The sequence below is a fragment of the Bicyclus anynana genome, chromosome 26 (genome assembly GCF_947172395.1).
Source record: "Bicyclus anynana chromosome 26, ilBicAnyn1.1, whole genome shotgun sequence".
NCBI classification, from domain to species: Eukaryota; Metazoa; Arthropoda; class Insecta; order Lepidoptera; family Nymphalidae; genus Bicyclus; species Bicyclus anynana.
This window is the reverse complement of record NC_069108.1, coordinates 7,105,879-7,126,080: the sequence shown is the minus strand read 5'-3', so window position 1 is coordinate 7,126,080 and position 20,202 is coordinate 7,105,879. Positions and strand designations below refer to the sequence as shown.

Sequence of the window (20,202 nt, the reverse complement as noted above, 5' to 3'; positions counted from 1 at the left end):
AACTCGCCTGCTTTGCAACATAAACTTATTAAACATCATCAGATCCTGATATGGTGACAATGGGACCACTTCAGGATTATACTTTCAAACAAAAAAAAAATCAAAATGAAGAAGTTCTGAGGTAACAAACATTAAAAAAAAAGTCCTTGTTAGAGTAAAGATTTGTTTATAATTTGTTTATTTGCATTGGATAGGCTCAGAAACTACTGAACTGGAATTTTCTAAATAAAATAATTTATGAATTGATCGCTTCCTTGTGCTGTGAGTAGATATCAAGTTGGCTGAAATACCTTTTTCCTGGACAATTTTGCTTTTTGTCATCCACTCACTGCACAATTAATTAATTTATTAAGTAATCAATTCTCTCTATTTAATTCTTTCAACTACATAATCACATTTTTTGTTGAATTTTAGATAGAACTTTAACAGGGAGTCCACCGGAACAAAAAAAGTTTGAGAACCTCTGAATCTAGTCCTTCAACACCTAGTGATGCATAGGGCCGAAACAAACTAAACCACTTTCACAGGTAGTTCAGAATCTTGCAGCAGGGCGTTTACTGTGAGCCAAACTGCATTGACCAAGTGATAACACTTTTGAAGCAAACATCAGCAAAACTGTGAAGAAACCAACAAGCCCTAGCTTTCATGTAGCCCAATCGACATGAAATTCAGGAAAACAATGTTTCATACAAAGGACATTAACTATGTATGGAAGCAGACAGTAGTCTGCATCCATACATAGTTAATGTCCTGAGTTTTTGATGATAAAAAGTTTTTTTGGATGTGCTTTGCCTCACACCTCATGCAGATTAACTTGACACCTAGCTTGAATATTGTTTTGTACTGTTTGTTTTGTTTGGTAGCCAGATGTCAAGTTAATGTACAGTTTTATAGATGCAACTACTCCACTGCCTGGCAGTTCTGTAATAATAATGAAGGAGGAACGTTGATGAGATATTGGTTTTCAACTTTCCAGAAATATCCTAGATTTCACTAATTTATGATGATGATTTCGATTTTTCTAATTGTAAGTGGTCAAGCTTAACATTTCTGATAGAAAACTTGGAATTTGTGTAGGAACTTAAAATAAAACAACTTGATTTTTTTTCTGGAGATAGCATTGCTGTAGATCCCTGATGAGGACCGCAGCGACGTTACCGGCAGCGGGTTGGGTCCCGACTCCCGAAGGCTGAAGAATAATAGATGACAGAACGAATTTTTAATTTTAAGATCATATTTTCCGAGACTCAGACCTCGTATATAAACCTATAAATAAGCTATTAGAAAGATTTTTGAAGTTATTACAACTATTTCACTCCAAGAATATTTTAGAATTTCAACACAACATGATCGTCCCGCACTTTCATTTTTGCTAAACAGCTAGCTAGCTAACCGAAATAAGACACGAGAATTCTACAATGCACAGGACATAATTATTAATCAAACATCCCTATTAAATAATTACAAATTTACAAGAGAAAAATATGAACAATTCTGCCCAGTAAAAAATACAATGCAAAAAAACAAGATGGCAAACGCCGGTCGCCGAACACTAACACATTTTATGACCAAATATTTTAACCAAACACAATTATTGTTTAATCGAATATATTATTGTGCACATCGGAAACTAAAATAAAATACGAAACGGCTAACTTAGCAAATACAAATTACAAATCCATTAACCGCAACAAGAACAACCAACGCCACAAACGACGGCTTTTTTAATTTTTTGTCGGAATCGGACAGTGTTACCAACTCTCCAAAATATTTATCCCTAAAATTTATGTCAAAACCCCTAAAATCACCTTAATTATTCAGTTGTCCCCCTAAAAAATATAAATTTATAATAATTTAGAAATAATATGCTGTAATATGTTTCAAAAGTCTTTATTTAATACAGACAAAATATTACATCTTTATCTGAAGATTCAGATTTTTTGAAATCATACATGTTGACAATGAATAAATTTAACAATTTCTTTTTGCCGCCAGTTGCCTCAGAGTGGTTGTAGAATAACGTATTATATGTCGTTATAAGTCGCTAGATCAAGAAAAAAATATTAAAATTATCATCAATTTAAAAATATTAAAGAGTCAAAAAATCCCAGAAAATACCCCTAAAAAATCCAATTTCACTTATTTGCCCCCTAAATCTGGGGGGAAAAACCCCTAAGTTGGGAGCCCTGGAATCGGAGTACGGAGTACGGTTACGAAGACGGACCACGGACCATAGAGTAGAATGGTACGGACAACGGAGTATTTTAGTAAAAAAAGAAAAACGTCAAATATACAGCGCCACCTGTTGATGAATAGCCAAAAGTAAAAAAAGTAAAGTCAAAAATTTGTAAAGACCACTAACGTCAAAATCTGAAAACGTTCAATATTAATAAATAGCAGTCGGGTAAAAACACAACTGAGTATAAAAACGTTAAAACTGGTAAAAATATAAATAAAAAAATCAAATTTGTTTTTAGCCTTAGACCATTAAGGTGCTTTTAGCAATTACTTTGTGAATTTTTTAGGAAGGAGAAACGAAACGTAAGTTTTATAAAAAGTAAAAAAGAACTTAATTCAGTAATTTCTTGACAAAAAAAAGTCACAAAATATTTTATAGATATAAAAAATTTATAATTACGCTTTACGTTTATGAAAAGATTTTATTTACATAAATGTTAAAATATGAATTAAGTTAATAGCAAAAACGAAACGCTGCCTTAATCCACATGACAGGTACCCACCTCTTTTACCTACCGTACCGCCAACTGGATTTTCGAAGTTATTCCGAACACCCCATGGTGAATTTAATGTAGATCTTGGGGCCTCAAATTCACAAGCAGGCAGCGTGTTAATAAAAGTGAAGTATCAGTTTGCTATTACTGTGCTAGTTTTTATGTTATCAATACAATAAAATCGATTTTATATCCGATTTTCACGGTGTACCCAGTGTCATGAGACATAAGCTTATGTAACATATTTGCCCGAAAATAGCTAATCGGTCAATGGTAACGATTGTTTACTACAAATAACGGTAAGTTACACATTTATCTTAATCCATTCAAGGTTCAAATTATGAAATACCACATTGGATAACCTTGAAAATTGGTTCACATATGTTCGCTTGAATGCAATTTTTTATCGTATGTTTGTGTATCGTTGTTATCTTGTAATACCGATTTTATTTGTTTTTAGCGTCTATTGTGTTTGTTTTCATCCAATTCAATGTTCTAACTAATTTAAAACACTAGAAATCAGTTCACATAAATTGAAGCGCTCAGTGATAGTGACAGATATATATGTAATTCAGATGTTCTATTTTCAAAATTTAGGATAATTAAGGTCAAGTTTGTTAAGCCACTTGCGTTTGTTAATTTTCATTCTAATGTTTTTTTTTAATATTCTTCTTTTTCAAATATGTGTTTCTAGAATTATGAAGCAGAAGTTTTGATGTGGCTTTTTATATTGGATGAAAATTATTTTATAAACCTTTTGTGTCATAAATAGATAATACATTTTTAACTTTGATATAAAATATTCACTACTAACCTAAGCACCTTTACCTGTTTAGTGGGGATGATGACTAGGTTTGAATATATTGATTTTTATGATACGTTCGGGTAAATAGGGTCAATGGTAACTAATTTATACATAAAAAGCAAAGATTGTCTGGATATTTGCAAAATAAATGAGACTATAAAATTTCAAAAACTATTAAAAATATTTTATTGTAATTAGATGAAAATTCATACAGTTTTAGCTTCCTTACATTAAATGTGACATTTTTTAATATATGAACTATAAGCATAAACGCACAAATAACAAAGATATTAGTAATTTTGTTTGAACGCGCATACAAATCTAACGATCATTACATTGCTTATGACGTCATTATATTGAGCCATTTTGTATGGGGCGTTTTTCAGGAATCCGCAGCAGCACCGCAAATCTGACTCTTTAAATCCCTGTAGCTCCGAAAGTAATGATCGCAGATACCCTGTTCCTTTTACAAAATTGCTTTACTATTAGTATACTCTTAATTTATATACAATATAAAAAACTGTCATCATCCCTGTTCCCATTTAGAGGGAATACTGGGATAAAATATAGCCTATAATGCTCACAGATAATGTGGCTTTCTGCTGGTTAAAGAATTTTCAATTTTGGTTCAGTCCAGAGATTACCAGTAGTACAGTAAACGCCAAAAACTTTAGTTCTTTAAATTATTAGTATAGATACATTTGTACATCTAACATGTATAATTTTCAGGGAGTTAGGGATTGCTTGTAACTTCGAGAGCTTGCAATAAGGTTGCCTTTGCATGCCACTTTTTATTTATTTATTTCTATATATCTTTATGCTGTTTTGAGTATAATAAGATTTTTCTTATTGGAAATCTCTCATGAATCACTGATAGTAGTAAAAACTATTTGATAAAACGTGTAATAGTTTTAAGCGAATTGAATTGTGTTATCAGACAGACAGTTGGGAATAGTTTGATTGATGCTATGACCACTTCTCAACTGAATGACCAACTCGGCTGCACCAGAAATGCTATACCTTATTATATTTATAATGAAAATTTTGTTAATGAAGATAATACTTAAATAGGCTAAACTTATTATAAAAATTAAATATAAGGAAATATCAATACAACTACAACTACAAAATAAATTAAAATTAAAACTAATACCTAAAAATATTTATCAAAATTTGTCGCTCTTGGTAGGGTGCCCATCACGCAGGCAGCATTCTCGCGCTGAATTGCGATTGAAATTCTTTGCGCGAGAAAGCTGCCCGCCCGAGGGTCGCCTGTTGCCTCTCTGAGGCGTTTGCTGATCTCCTTGTGGAGAGTCAGAGCGCTCCTGCCCCACCGGCCTGGTGTCTCGACGCCAAACGGGACAAATTCATATTGGGCGCCGAGACAACTGTATTTTAGAAACTTTTGACGCTATATATTACATTTATTGTTTGTTTGTTGAAATTGTGTAGGCTGGTGGATAGTCTCCACTTTATCAACAAAGAAGTAAAGTAGAGACACTGCTAAGCATTTTAGCATTCTGGTATGATGTCACTTTGATTAAATATTCTCGTTGTGATTTTCATCCCCTTCAACTTGTCAAGAATAAAAATAAAAAAAGTCTACTGTTATTGTTCCGATAGGTGTTTCAGTCAATGGTCATATGGTGAAAAGCTTCGACCAACACCTAAAGAAGCTTTCGCTTAATTGTTGGACCAAGAGTTGGATCCAGAAGGCAGTGATTCTTAAGACGGTGCATATTGTGAGAAGGTTCCTCACTCTGGAGCCCTGACCACCGGTTTTTGGGCACTCAAACGTCCCGCAGCGGGAGGGTTTATTTTTTTATACTTTTTTAATAGAGTTTTGTATTATATTTTTATATTAACATTATTAGAAATTAAAAAAAGAGATAAATAGATATATAAGAGATGTGGTGAAATAGGGGTTAAAAGTTTACATTGATTCGAACACTGACGAAGTCGCGGGAGTCTGCTATACTTAATAAGCAAATCATTCGGATTAGTTTATTTTTAATATTAGCATGTTTTATTTGATCATGCCAGTCGCAAAGGTATTTTGTGATAAATACAAGTTGTGACATGGTGATAATAGTTTCCTGTAGTTGTTTTTAGTGAATACAGCTTTATGAAAATGATGTTTTTGGTACTCACTGTATAAGCCGTCATAGCCTAGTACAGGGTTTCTCAAAGTGGGGTACATTTGACGGCAGGGGGTTCGCGACAAGATTTACGATGGTGGTAACTGATACCGAGTCAGAATTAAGGTTAAAATTGTCCAAAATTACTCCTCACATTGAATTCATTTGCGATTTATTCATAAACCTTATTTTCCTCAACAGTCAAATTTATTTTTTTCTTTGGGGGGAGGGGGGGGGGGTTTCCCCCATTAGTTAGTGAGGGGTTCACTGTCACTTGGAAATTTTAACAGGGGTTCTTAGAGACGAAAATTTGAGAAACCCTGGCCTTGTAGAACTTCTTCTTTCCTGGGCTTTTTCCGCACTTGGCCATTAGTGATTGGCTGTTGTACGTTGGACTAGTAGATATGAATCGAAGGCAGAGGTAACCACTACAGAAAGACAAATGTTGACCAAACATATTGCTCTTTCGTTAGTTGGGTTGGTACGAAAGAGTCTCTTTTAAACCAACTTGAAAAAAAAAAGTTTGGGGAGGGAGGATGACCTGCCGAAAGGATGGCGAAGAAAGGCCAGAGACCGAGTAGAGTGGAAAAGTCTGGAGGAGGCCTATGTCGAAGGACAACCTGATTGCTCTAGTATATACATTAAGTATATTGTATGTATTCAGCAATCAGAGAATAAATGCTATTTTTATTATTTATTTATTTTATATAAGTTCTTGACTGTAACATCCAACTTTTTCTAATTCCAGGTGAAATAGAAACGAATCAAAAATGCTGAGACGCTGCTCAAAACACCTCCAGACCATATACCGGAGGCAGGGCTTCAGGTTCGTGTCCACTGAGGTGCCCAGGGTCTGCGGAGCGTACGCCAGCCAGCACCTGCGGCCCAGGGTGCTGCAGCAGCAGCAGGTGGCGAGTATACACGTGACGAGGGCGCTGTTTGTGGAACAAGATGTCATGACGCCCAGCTTCCCGGACTCTGTGTCCGAAGGTAATTATTTATTAATAGCTGTGGTTCCCGTTCCCGTAGGAATATGGGGATAAAATATAGCCTATAGCCTTCCTCGATAAATGGGCTATCTAACACTGAAAGAATTTTTCAAATCTGACCATTAGTTCCTGAGATTAGCGCGTTCAAACAAACTTCAGCTTTTTTATTCTTAGTATAGAAGGTAATTATTTATTAATGCCTGACGTCGCGGGGTTTCACCCGCGTGGTTCCTGTTTACGTAGGAATATGGGGACAAAATATGGCCTATAGCCTTGCGCGATAAATGTGCTATATAACATTGAAAGAATTTTTCAAATCGGACTCTCAAGTTTTTTTATTTATTGTTTTAAATACGTTAATTAACATTTTCTTTTGAAAAATTTAACCATTTCATCAGTATTTTCTGACGTTGTCACGTTCAACTATCGTCAGTAAACCAACTTTACAGACTTTTTTTTTTATTCTTTACAAGTTAGCCCTTGACTACAATCTCACCTGATGGTAAGTGATGATGCAGTCTAAGATTTAAGCGGGCTAAGTTGTTAGGAGGATAATGAAAATTCACACCCCTTTCGGTTCTACACAGCATCGTACCGGAACGCTAAATCGCTTGGCGGTACGTCTTTCCTAATTGGTCCAAGTCTGGCTGGTGGGAGGTTCGGCCGTGGCTAGTTACCACCCTACCGGCAAAGACGTACCGCCAAGCGATTTAGCGTTCCGGTACGATGTCGCGTAGAAACCGAAAGGAGTGTGGATTTTGATCCTCCTCCTGACAAGTTAGTCCGCTTCCATCTTAGACTGCATCATCACTTACCATCAGGTGAGATTGTAGTCAAGGGCTAACTTGTAAAGAATAAAAAAAAACCTTGGGAACCCAACGTCCTAAATCCTCTTATTTGCAAGGAGGGTCACCTGGCCGCATAATTTATTTATTTATTTATTATTATTATATAATGGACCATTAAATAATTCAATTATGTAAAATAAATTAATTTTCCTGTTTTAATCTATTCAAGGTGACGTCAAACTGGACAAGAAAGTGGGCGACGCGGTCGCAGCTGACGAAGTAGTGCTAGAGATTGAAACCGACAAGACAGCCATACCAGTCATGGCTCCAGACAACGGCATCATCAAGGAGATCTACGTGAAAGACGGAGAGACAGTCAAAGCTGGTCAAAAGCTGTTCCGATTGGAGATAACAGGCTCAGCACCGAAGAAAGCAGCTGCACCGGCACCAGAAGCTCCTAAGGCTGAGGCACCTCCTCCACCTGCAGCTGCTCCACCTCCAGTGGCACCACCACCACCACCACCGCAAGCAACACCTACACCACCTCCACCTCCACCACCTAAACCAGCAGCAGCACCGAAGGCAGCTCCAGTATCATCCATCCCGGTGGCAGCCATCCGACACGCTCAAGCAATAGAGACAGCATCAGTCCGAGTGCCACCGTCTGACTACAGCAAAGAAATAGTCGGCACCCGGAGTGAGCAACGAGTCAAAATGAACAGAATGCGTCAACGCATCGCAGAGAGACTGAAACAAGCGCAAGACACCAACGCATTGCTCACAACGTTCAACGAAATCGACATGTCCCACATAATGGCATTCCGGAAGAAATATCTCGATGCGTTCACAAAAAAACACGGTGTGAAGCTCGGGTTGATGTCACCATTCGTTAAAGCATCGGCTAATGCGTTGATGGATCAGCCCGTTGTCAATGCTGTTATCGAAGGAACAGAAATTATCTACCGGGATTATGTTGACATATCAGTTGCCGTAGCAACGCCTAAAGGATTAGTTGTTCCGGTCATAAGGAACGTGCAAACCATGACTTACTCGGACATTGAGTTGACAGTCGCTGATTTAGCAGAGAAAGCGAGGAAAGGAAAGCTAACCATTGAGGAAATGGATGGTGGTACGTTCACCATAAGCAACGGTGGGGTGTTCGGATCATTGATGGGTACTCCGATTGTAAATCCACCACAGTCAGCCATTTTGGGGATGCATGGTATATTTGAACGACCGATCGCTCTAAACGGTCAGGTAGTAATCCGACCGATGATGTACATAGCCCTGACGTATGACCACAGACTGATTGATGGTCGTGAAGCTGTCATGTTCCTGAGGAAGATCAAGGAAGGAGTGGAAGACCCGGCCACCATCATCGCTGGACTGTAATGTAATGTAAAACCTTCAGCAGAAATTCGAAATTGTAACCTTAGTTACCACTCGCTTATAAGTAATTGTACATTTGGTGTTGTTTCGTAAGTTGATGATAATATTCATTATATTACCACAGATTAAAGAATGATACAGAATGAGTCTTTACAAGTAGTGGCGTGCACTCATTAAGAATCAAGATTTAGGAAGGAACTTTCTATTTTGTACAATTCGTATGTATAGTGCATACGCTAGTTAAAATTCTTGTGCACGCCACGCATAAACAAACTTTTTTCAAAATGTGTATTTTAAAATAATGTAAACAATAATGTAAATTAATATCTTAATAGACTAACAATAATCAATAAATACCTATAATAAATATAATTATGTGAACAGTTTTTAAAATATTTAAAAACATAAGGCACCATTTTTCTTTAATAATATTGAAAATTACTGATGCGACGTTTCGTATCGTACTGACTAGAGAATGTATTCGTTTTTGAATTTGTATTTGGAATGGCTGCATCACTGCCGTGTTCCGTACGCTCTATCTGCCTATTATTCTTCAATCTGTGACAATGTAAAGATTTAATTGAATGCAACTAGAAACCGTGGAAATTTATCATGAAGAAAACGAAAATAAAATAATGTTTATAATATGTATAATGTTTTTAAACATTTGTAAAACTACTCAGACCAATTATAGAAGGACCTGTATCGCACTCATAGTCACAAACAAAATTGTCTGTCATTTTCTGAGGAAAACGAGCTTAGATTTGGTATATATCTTATACTAAACTAGAAGTTTTTGTCCGTTTTTTACACCATTCAACTACACAAAAAAGTATTTTTACTTACTCTTTAACCGACGAACACGATTATAACTATTTAACATCGATTCTATAGAGACAGCTTTTATAATCGCATTAGATCGTTGATCATATACTATGACAGAAAAGTAATACCTAGCGAGGCAGGTCCTATACAATAGTTGGTCTGAGTAAAAGTATAACCATGCTGTGAAAATACATTTTGTTTTTTTTTATGACAGATTTTTTTCAATTTAGAATTTATTTTCAACTTACGCAAAAGCACGAGTGCACTGCATTTTGAGATTCGTTTATAAATCTGATTTTAAAACTGGAGGGTAGTTGAAATAAAATGTAAAATCATGTAAATTATTTACTTATATTGTAGTAGATACTTTATGTATGGATGCGATTTTGTTGTTGTTTTTTTTTAATTTCAAACCGCGTCTGTATTTTGTTTGTATTTATTGAATACGTCCGTTAATTCGTACTATTTGTATTATTTAACCAGTTTTAAGTAATAAATAATAATAATTTAAATAAAAGTACATTTTTCCTTTATTTTATGTCTTTTTATCGTTAATCACCCACATAGTTATAGTAGTAGTAGATATAGCGTTATCATCATTATCAACCCATATTCGGCTCACTGCTGAGCACGAGTCTCCTCTCAGAGTCTGGCCTAATCATGAGAGGGATTAGGCCAATAGTCCACCACGCTGGCCCAATACTTCATTACCGCAAGAATATTCTCCGGTATGCAGGTTTCCTCACGATGTTTTCCTTCACCGTTTGAGACATGTGATATTCAATTTCTTAAAATGCACACAACTGAAAAGTTGGAAATGCATGCCCCGGACCAGATTCGAACCCACACCCTCCAAAATCGGAGGCAGAGGTCATATCCACCGGGCTTTCACGGCTTCATAGTAGTCAATGCAAACAAAAAATTAAAATCTTACCTCTTGATAATATTAGTATATATGACATTCTACTTTCTAATGTTAATATAATATATATATTTTTTAATATTGGTTATAAACTTAACAAAATTCATTAAAAGCGCTAAAATTTGCATTTTTTAATTAAAGAAAATTTAACGCCATCTATTTAAATAACAGTGAAATGCGTGGTTCTTCACAATGATGACAAATATCATTGGTTCTTCACAAACATTTTCATAACTTTAAGAATACTTTGTTAATGTGGTTATTCAACAATAGATGGCGCTTAACAATAAACTATAGAATTTACCATTTCAACTAAATTAGGCACGCCTTTGTTGAAAGTAGAGCTCAGTGCAATTTTAAATCATGTGCTAGCTTTTTTAGAAATCTAAGCTAATTTAGAGATGATAGCTTGATAAATCTGATTAAAATAAAATGTAGATTTGCAGCGCCACCTGTTGCTTAGTAGCTGTATTATGTTCTCATGGTTGGGACAATACTAAAGTTGTAGATATTCAAAAAAGTTAACCAGTCAAATAGATGGCGCTGCTAATTTCTTTATACGCAAAGTAAAAAATGTTCCTCTAAAAAGTCCTTATAACCAAATTCAGTTAATTTTCCGTTAATGTCCTCGGTCCAAAGATTACAGTGTATTATGCCTCGGTCCACGTAGCGGGGGGTCGACCAACACTGCGCTTTCCGGTGCGGGGTCGCCATTTCAGTACCTTGGGACTCCAACGTCCATCGGCTCTACGAACTATGTGCCTGCCCCGTGCGCTTAGAGAAAATCCAGACCACTTTTGGTTTCTACACGACATCGTACCGGAACGCTAAATCACTTGACACAGACCTGCACCAATTAAGAAAACCTCAATCGGCCCAGCCACCACTTCAGCTTCGCGACTCACTGAGCTATGTCAGTGACTTTGGTTCGTCTGCGGATCTCTTCATATCTGATTCAATCACGCAGAGAAACTTCAAGCATAGCTCGCTCCATCGCCCGCTGAGTGACTCTGAACCTTTTCTATGATATGTAGCAGACGCCGCGCGGTTTCATCCCCGTAGTTCCCGTTCCCGTAGGAATACGGGGATTAAATATAGCCTATATCACCTAGGGATAGCTTAGCTTCCCAACAGTAAAACATTTTTCAAATCGGTTCATTTTTTCAGAGACTATTCAATACAAACAATCAAATCTTGATATTATCACACTTAACACTAATATTATAAAGGAAAATTTTGTGTGTAAGTGTGTAAATGTGTAAGTTTGTTTGTTCCTCTTTTACGCTGCGTCTACTGAAGCGATTTGGCTGAAATTTGGAATGGAAATAGATTTTACTCTGGATTAACACATAGGCTACTTTCATCCCGAAAAAATCCATGGTTCCCGCGGGATTTGTGAAAAACTGAATTCCACGCAGCGTCCGCTAGTTATAGATAAATGCATCGATAAATATATTGCACCGATTCCTAAATAGGTCATTTCATTGTGGAGGAGTATTTGCAATGTGCATTATTTACGTGGCCCACCAGGCGAGCGCGCGGCGGAGTGGCGGCAGATTTACTCTCTCTCCGTCGGTAAACCTGACAAACGCACTGCACTAGTGACGTCATACTAGAGCTAGGGCTGCTACTGTATATTTTACAGTAAGATATTTTTTTCATGTTTTTTTTCATTTATGTCGTCAGAAAACATAAAAACCGTTCCGATTTAAAAAACATAAAAACTTATAATCGAATAAAGTTGCAGTTTTATAAGAGTAATTAGTTAACAATGTAAGTGACAGAAAATACCTACACATTTACATATAACAATGAAATACTGTCACTTTTTCATGTGACATAAACTCAGACCAATTACAGAAGGACCTGTATCGCACTCTTAGTCACGAACAAAATTGTCTGTCATTTTCTGAAGAAAACAAGCTTAGATTTGGTATATATTTTATACTATAGTATGCGCATTATCATCTGAGTCGTCCGGTCATAAAAGTCAAAAAAGATAGGAATGTGCAGCGCGCCTACCTGCGCACCCTAATTATCGATAAACGGCTACCTGCGCACGTGCTAATGATGAGTCAATAATGATTTGGACGATTCTGATTGGTCGGTTTCTAATGTAATTGCATTGCGTATTTTTTTTGCTATAAATGTGTTTACTGCAATTAAATAAATACATTCATGTGTTACTCGTTGCGCACTATGGATACTAATATATAATAAATTTGGCAGAAGACGAAGATTCTGATGATGAAGACTCAGATGAAGATTAATTTTATTTAGTTAATAATTATATAATATGAAATATGTATTATATTAAATCAAATATTGTTAATTTTTTTAATTTTGTGAACAAGATACGATAATAAACTTTACTTATCGATAATATGTCTTTCATTGTTACACCCTTCACTAGACGGCTCCATAAGACCCATAAGTGCAAGCGAGATAGATATAGAGAAATGATTTATGGCCCTAAGACTCAGTTGTTAATGCTATTAGTATAAACTAGAAGTTTTTGCCCGTTTTTTACACAATTCAATTACACAAAAAGATATTTTTACGGAGCTCTTTAACGGACGAACACGAATACAACTATTTAACATCGATTCTATAGAGACAGTTTTTATAATCGTATTAGTTCGTTGATCATATACTTTGACAGAAAAGTAACGTCTAGCGAGGCAGGTCCTATACAATAATTGGTCTGAGTTTGTGTGCAATAAAATACTTATTTCTTCTTCTTCTTGTTCTTTACATAATATGTATTCTGTCTTGTCCGGTTCCTGCCCTGTCACTTCCCATGCTGTCCTGTACTGACACTCGCATATTTGAACGCTCTTGCGAATAAGGGCTTAGTCAGTCACTGACGATCAAATAATCTCACATGTCTGTATCGTTTCAACATTTCCATTAAATCAGTTAGGCACAACCCTAGTCGAGTGAAGCGCAGTTTTTCGGCGATTTGGCACCTTCGCGCCGTCTGAGGCACTTTCGTGGTTTGGTACAAGAATAAAAATAAAATCAAATTGAAAATCTATATAAAATACTACCGGATTCGGTCAAGCTACCCAAGCTACCCCTACCCAACCCTACCCTTACCCTACCCCTACCTTACCCCATACCCAAGAAGATTATAGGAATGTTTATTTCCCAATTACTCGCAGACTTTTGGAAAAATTGGAATATGGAAAAAAGTTCACACACAAAGATTAAACAAAATTGACAACCAATGTTCGTTTCACAGATTAATCAATAATGGACAGATGGAGTGCAACGAACACGACCCATGTGTCGTACCCATCACAAATACAAAATTCAAAAACGAATACATTCTCGAGTCAGTACGACACGAACCGTCGCATTAGTAACTTTCAATATTATTCAAGAAAAATGGCGTCTTATGTTTTTAAATGTTTTAAATACTGTTACTACTATACTGTAATATGCGGATGTCAAGGATACGCTTGACTTTTGTTTTTTTTTATGGGTTTCATCGGCTTCACCACGCAGTTTGTAAAGACTCTCTCTGGTTAGTCTGTGGTTCATCATCATATCATTCATTTAGCGCTGACAAATAATACTTACTTGTCCACTGTTTCTTGCATTTAATACTAGCCGTGCGTCTCCCCACGGTTTCATCCCCGTAATTCCCGTTCCCGTGGGGAAACTGGAATAAAATATAGCTTATTACACTCGCAAATAATTTGGCTTTCTAGTGGCAAAAGAGTTTTTAAACTCGGTTCAGTAGATGCAGAGATCACCTCTTTATAATATTACTAGCTGACGCCACACGGTTTCGCCCGCGTGGTTCCCCTTCCCGTAAGAATACGGGGATAATACATAGCCTATAGCCTTCCTCGATAAATGGGCTATCTTACACTGAAAGATTTTTTCAAATCAGACCAGTAGTTCCTGAGATAGAGTATAGATTATAGATTTTCTATACGCTTGTAACTTGAGCCCTCTATAGCTTGGCTTGCATTGACGTGAGATATGATTTTCTTGTAAGTGATACAGATGGTATTTTTGTCCATCTATTGTCTATTGGCAGCTCCCTTGTCTGTGGTTAGCGGTCGTATGGTCCAGGGTTCGAATCCTGCGAAATAAATATATATACCTCAGTCAGTGTGTGCGTAACTATCAAAGCAAAGATCGTTTAGGTCCGCTACGTTCTATATCTATACCATAGATTAAAGAATAATCGGCAAATAGAGCGCACGGAATACGACAGTGTCGTAGCCGTTCCGAATACAAATTAAAAAACGAATATCTCGATTCAGTACTACACGAAGCGTCGCATCAGTAATTTTCAATATTATTCCAGAAAAATGGCGTCTAAATATTTTTAAATATTTTAAAAACTGTCTACAAAAACTAAAGAAATAAGGAGTACTTTTTTATTGGTAATTATTAATTATTATATTAATTTACATAATTGTTGTTGGTGTTAAATTTTGAAATACAAATTAAGAAAAAAGTTTGTAAGTGCGGATGTCAAAGAGACATGTGACGTTTGTATTTTTTTTATCGTTTTCACCGGCTTCTTCAAGCTGAAGAGTTTGTTTGTTTGTTTGTTTGATTGAACGCGCTAATCTCCGGAACTACTGGTCCGATTTGAAAAATTCTTTCAGTGTTAGATAGCCCATTTATCAAGGAAGGCTATAGGCTATATATTATCCCCTTATTCCTACGGGAACAGGAAACACGCGGGTGAAGCCGCTAGTTCTGGATATTCTCTATTCTGACCTCGCACCGGAAAGCACAGTCATCAACCTCCCACTAGGTGGATCGAGGACATCAAGCGGGTTGCAGGGAGTCGCTGGGTGCTGGCGACTCGAGACCGTGTTTGGAAGTCCATGCAAGAGTCCTATGTCCAGCAGTGGACGTCAATCGGCTGTTAATGGTGATGATGAATAAAGCTGTTACTAGCCGGAGTTCCGCGAAGTGTAAAGGTCAATTACCATCTAGAGTGTCGACGGAAAACAATAAACTGTCAGACGGACACCGAATTGACAATCAATGTTCATTTAAAATCATTTAACGTTGACAGATATGCCCACTGTTTCTTGTATTTTATACTAGCAGACGCCGCGCGGTTTCACCTGCGTAGTTACCCGTTTTATTTTTATTGTTTTTCCCTTTTTATTTTTAGTTAGTTATAATGTATTAACTTGTATTGTTTATTTTAGTTAATAAGGTTGTTGTGTGCTGTGTTTGTGGCGGCACCTGGTCAACGGTTCCAACTGAAAACCAGCGCTGCATGCTCTTTTTATTTAAAGAGCGAATTATATTATATATTATAGCATGGGTAAGTATACCTAATACTTACCCACTAATACTTACTTACTTAATACTTACTTACTTACTGGGTAAGTATACCTAATACTTACCCATGCTATCTGAAAAACACTATAGTTGACATTTTTTTTTTGAAACAGTCTTCGTTCTTTAAGATCGTAAAAATGTAACGTAATCGAATACTATGATTTTTTTCTATTTTTCATTAAAATTGGTGTATTCCGAAGTTTCGGACCACGAAATAAACATTGTTCTACTTTTTTTTTTATTCTTTACAAGTTAATGATGATGCAGTCTAAGATGGAAGCGACTTGTTAGGAGGAGGATGAAAATCCACACACCTTTCGGTTTCTACACGGCATCGTACCGGAACGCTAAATCGCTTGGCGTACGTCTTTGCCGATAGGGTGGTAACTAGCCACGGCCGAAGCCTCACACCAGCCAGACCTGGACTGATTAAGAAAATCTCAATCTGCCCAGCCGGGGATCGAACCCAGGACCTCCGTCTTGTAAATCAACCGCGCATACCACTGCGCCACGGAGGCCGTCAAAACTACTACAACCTATTGACGTAAGTTTTATTTCTCCAGTTCCGGTTAACTCGTAACCACCTACCATCTGACGCGCACTCCGGGTCGCGCGGTCATCTGTAGATTAGGTAATAATTAGTCAAAACATTCGCCAATCCGCGGAATACTGTTATCACATTGAAGGACTTCTTTATACGTCACGATCTACGACACGACTACGACATCGTCATCATCATCATCATCATCATCATCATCATCATCATCATCATCATCATCATCAAAATTTACAGATTGTTTTAACAAATAAGCTAAATAGTAGGTAATAAACACAGAGTAGAGTCGTGATAGCCCAGTGGATATGACCTCTGCCTCCGATTCCAGAGGGTGTGGGTTCGAATCCGGTCCGGGGCATGCACCTCCAACTTTTCAGTTGTGTGCATTTTAAGAAATTAAACACGTGTCTCAATCGGTGAAGGAAAACATCGTGAGGAAACCTGCATACCAGAGAATTATCTTAATTCTCTGCGTGTGTGAAGTCTGCCAATCCGCATTGGGCCAGCGTGGTGGACTATTGGCCTAACCCCTCTCATTCAGAGAGGAGACTCGAGCTCAGCGGTGAGCCGAATATGGGTTGATGACGACGAAACACAGAGTAAATATCATACAGAGTGAGTCTTCACAAGCAGTGACGTGAAGCCGCTGAAACCTAAAAAAAAAAACAAACGTCAAGCGTATCCTTGACTTCCGCATATACAAACTTTTTTCATAATTTGTATTCCAAAATTTAACAATAACAACAATTACGTAAATTATTATAATAATGAATAATTACCAATAAAAAATACTCCATCTTATTTCTTTAGTTTTTGTGAACAGTTTTTGAAATATTTAAGAGAATAAGACGCCATTTTTATTGAATAACATTGAAAATTACTGATGCGACGCTTCGTGTCGTAGTTGAGAATGTATTCGTTTTTTAATTTTGTATTTGGAGCGTCGAGTTCCGTGCGCTCCATCTACTTTTTTTTTTTTAAAAAAAGCAAGCACTTAGCTGCAATCATGCCTGATGGTTTGTAAGCTCAGACCAATTATTGTATAGGACCTGCCTCGCTAGACGTTAGTTTTCTGTCAAAGTATATGATCAACGATCTAACTAAACCGCTTAGTACGCGTCCGAGGGATTTCGACAGCGTAGTCGTGCAGATCTCTGCGATGCCTATTCTTAATCTGTGTTTTAGATATAGAACTTACAGATTGTTTTCTCAAATATGCTAATTAGTGGTTAATAATGATAATAGTGCAAATAACACTTAATCCAGACTTATTAGATGTTTTTAAGGCTAATTTATTAAACCGATTTTAAAAGGAGGTTTGCGAAAGTGGGAGTCACACTCTAAGGTCTCACATTTATATTGATTAAAAGTATTATTTTCTATATGCACGTAAAAAAATATTGAGATTTTACAGAACGGGAATCAAAAGAAAAAAAAAGTGCAATTTAAACGTTGTCGTATTTATGAAGCAATTACGCAGTTGTATGTCAGCTGTGGTGTGTTTCACATTTATGTATAAATTAATTACCTACTAATTTTTTTTTTCTCTCTTTATTTGGTCTACCAACAGACATACAAATAATACAATTATTAACCATAAATGCAAGGAGCAGAAAGATAAAATGCAAATCTATTTATAGGTAAACACCGCATGCAACTGTCTAAAACTAAAGTTTAAAATTTATTTACAATATTAATATTTTAAATCATGACTGGTGCGGAAATACACAATTTACTAACTTATTAAACTAATACTAAACTATTAGGATGCTTAATCTAAAATACAAAATGGTTAAAAAATACATATATAAATTATTTAAACTATACAACAGAAATCAGATTACTTATTACTTAATTCTAAATTTACCGATTTGCGGAATTTGGCTAAAGAGCCAATATAAATATCAGTGGCACTCAGCTGATTATATAATTTGCACAACCTTGGGATTGGTGATTTAGCACCATTAACTGTAGATCGATGTGGAAAAGCCAGGAAAGCATTTCGTCTTCGTTTTTTAGGAATTTTTAAGTTAAAAGAATTTAAGAGAGAGGAACAGTCTATTTTATGATTTAATATTTTATATAGAAATATAAGGTCAAGCTTTTTCCTTCGGGTTTCTAAAGAGTCCATGTTAAAAAAGTTGAGACGGTCAGCGTAGCTGAGTAATTTAAGGTATATCTTTTCCCCCTGCTTTTTAATACTGATTACCATTTACTTATTTGTTAGTTTAATCACGATACACAACTATTAATAGGTTTCCATTGTGTACGCTACTTCTATCAGCTAGTCCCAAAGTACATGCAATCTCGCCATTCTCCATTCTTTTATCAATTCAATTAAAATTTTCACAAATCCCGGGGTTCTTGGTTTGGATAAATGTAATATATATTACGTTTCGTGCGAGTTGACTGGACGTTTTTCTGTACAATCACGAAGAATGCGTTTAACACTTTTTTTTGTAGTTGTGTTTTTGTTTGTGTTTTTTATAGTTTTTTTTTGTTTTTGTTTTTTTTTTTGCCAAGATAACTGTCACTTTGTTTCCACTTGTTTGCAGGGACCTATACAATAGACTAATAACAAAAAAATATAGAAATAAATATATTAATTAATTAAAAATATTAAATAAATATAAATAGCCGTGGTACTATCTCTGCCTCCGATTACGGAGGGCGTGGGTTCGAATCCGGACCGGGGCATTTCAGTTGTGTGCATTTTAAGAAAACAAATATTACGTGTCTCAAACGGTGAAGGAAAACATCGTGAGGAAACCTGCTTCCAGAGATTTTTCTTAACTCTCTGCGTGTGCTAAGTCTGCCAATCCGCATTGGGCCAGCGTGGTGGACTATTGACCTATCCCCTCTCATTCTGAGAGGAGACTCGATATCAGCAGTGAGCCGAATATGGGTTGATAATGATGATGATGATGAAAAAAATTAAATAGTGCATGAAACAAATAATTGATCAATGTAACTCGTATGTTGTAAATAGTCGCCAGTAGATGATGTATGAAAGAAATTCTATGTATCGCAAGATAAGCATATACAACAACCAACCGTTATACGTAACAACAACGACTTTATTATATTAAATATTAGCGTTTTACATAAATTGTGTTCATAACTAAGTAATACCTAGTTCAAAGGTTCCCAAACTATTTTTTCTCATAGACCACTTTCGAAATGTACAAATTTAGTAATTATTAATTCATATTACATTTTTATATAAATATTTTTTATCTTTTTTATTTATTATGTAGTATAGTATGTAAATATAATAATAATAGTATAGAATATTTAAACTTGGGAATAAAGATTGTTGGTTTTAATACTGTAGGTACTTTAATGTTATATAATTTTTCTTTTTGTTCTTTTTTATAATTTTTAAACTAGTTATAAGTTTTAATTTGGTGTAGCTTTGAATATAGGTTTATGTTGCCTGTTTTCGTGGCGGCACTTGGAACTGGGTCCTAGCTGAAAATGCGCTGTATGTTCTTTGTTTATGGGGAGCATACAGCAATATGCTGAACTGGGACCTTTTTCTAGGTTATGCCACACATCGCAGGGTATTATTCTTAAATAATTGTGATGTGTGGCATAATGTAGTAATAAATATATTTTCTTTCTTTCTTTCAAATATAGCTGGTTCCGGTGGACCCCCTGCTACATTTCTACCACCAAAAAAACTTCGAAAAAAGTATGTATATTTATATGGAAATTTGCGTTGCGGCTCAGT

The 20,202-nt window shown here is 36.0% G+C and overlaps 1 protein-coding gene across 2 annotated transcripts; it reads left to right on the top strand.

Annotated features, from left to right (window-relative positions):
- The first annotated feature begins 2,702 nt into the window (after positions 1-2,702).
- Positions 2,703-10,199, top strand: LOC112045805 (dihydrolipoyllysine-residue succinyltransferase component of 2-oxoglutarate dehydrogenase complex, mitochondrial). 2 transcript variants are annotated; one of them, XM_024082147.2, is made up of 3 exons: positions 2,703-2,857; positions 6,424-6,665; positions 7,682-10,199. In XM_024082147.2, the coding sequence occupies exons 2-3, from the start codon at positions 6,446-6,448 to the stop codon at positions 8,842-8,844; spliced, it is 1,383 nt and encodes a 460-aa protein (XP_023937915.1). In that variant the 5' UTR covers positions 2,703-2,857; positions 6,424-6,445; the 3' UTR covers positions 8,845-10,199. The 2 variants fall into 2 exon arrangements, with proteins under 2 accessions (XP_023937915.1, XP_023937916.1); XM_024082148.2 differs by lacking the exon at positions 2,703-2,857 and adding an exon at positions 2,867-3,031.
- The last annotated feature ends 10,003 nt before the right edge of the window (positions 10,200-20,202 follow it).

Bases quoted from the DNA above. Each gene is read 5' to 3' on its own strand.
- LOC112045805 (XM_024082147.2), top strand. From the start codon at position 6,446: ATGCTGAGACGCTGCTCAAAACACCTCCAGACCATATACCGGAGGCAG. The intron at 6,666-7,681 runs GTAATTATTTAT...AATCTATTCAAG, and splicing joins CCCGGACTCTGTGTCCGAAG to GTGACGTCAAACTGGACAAG.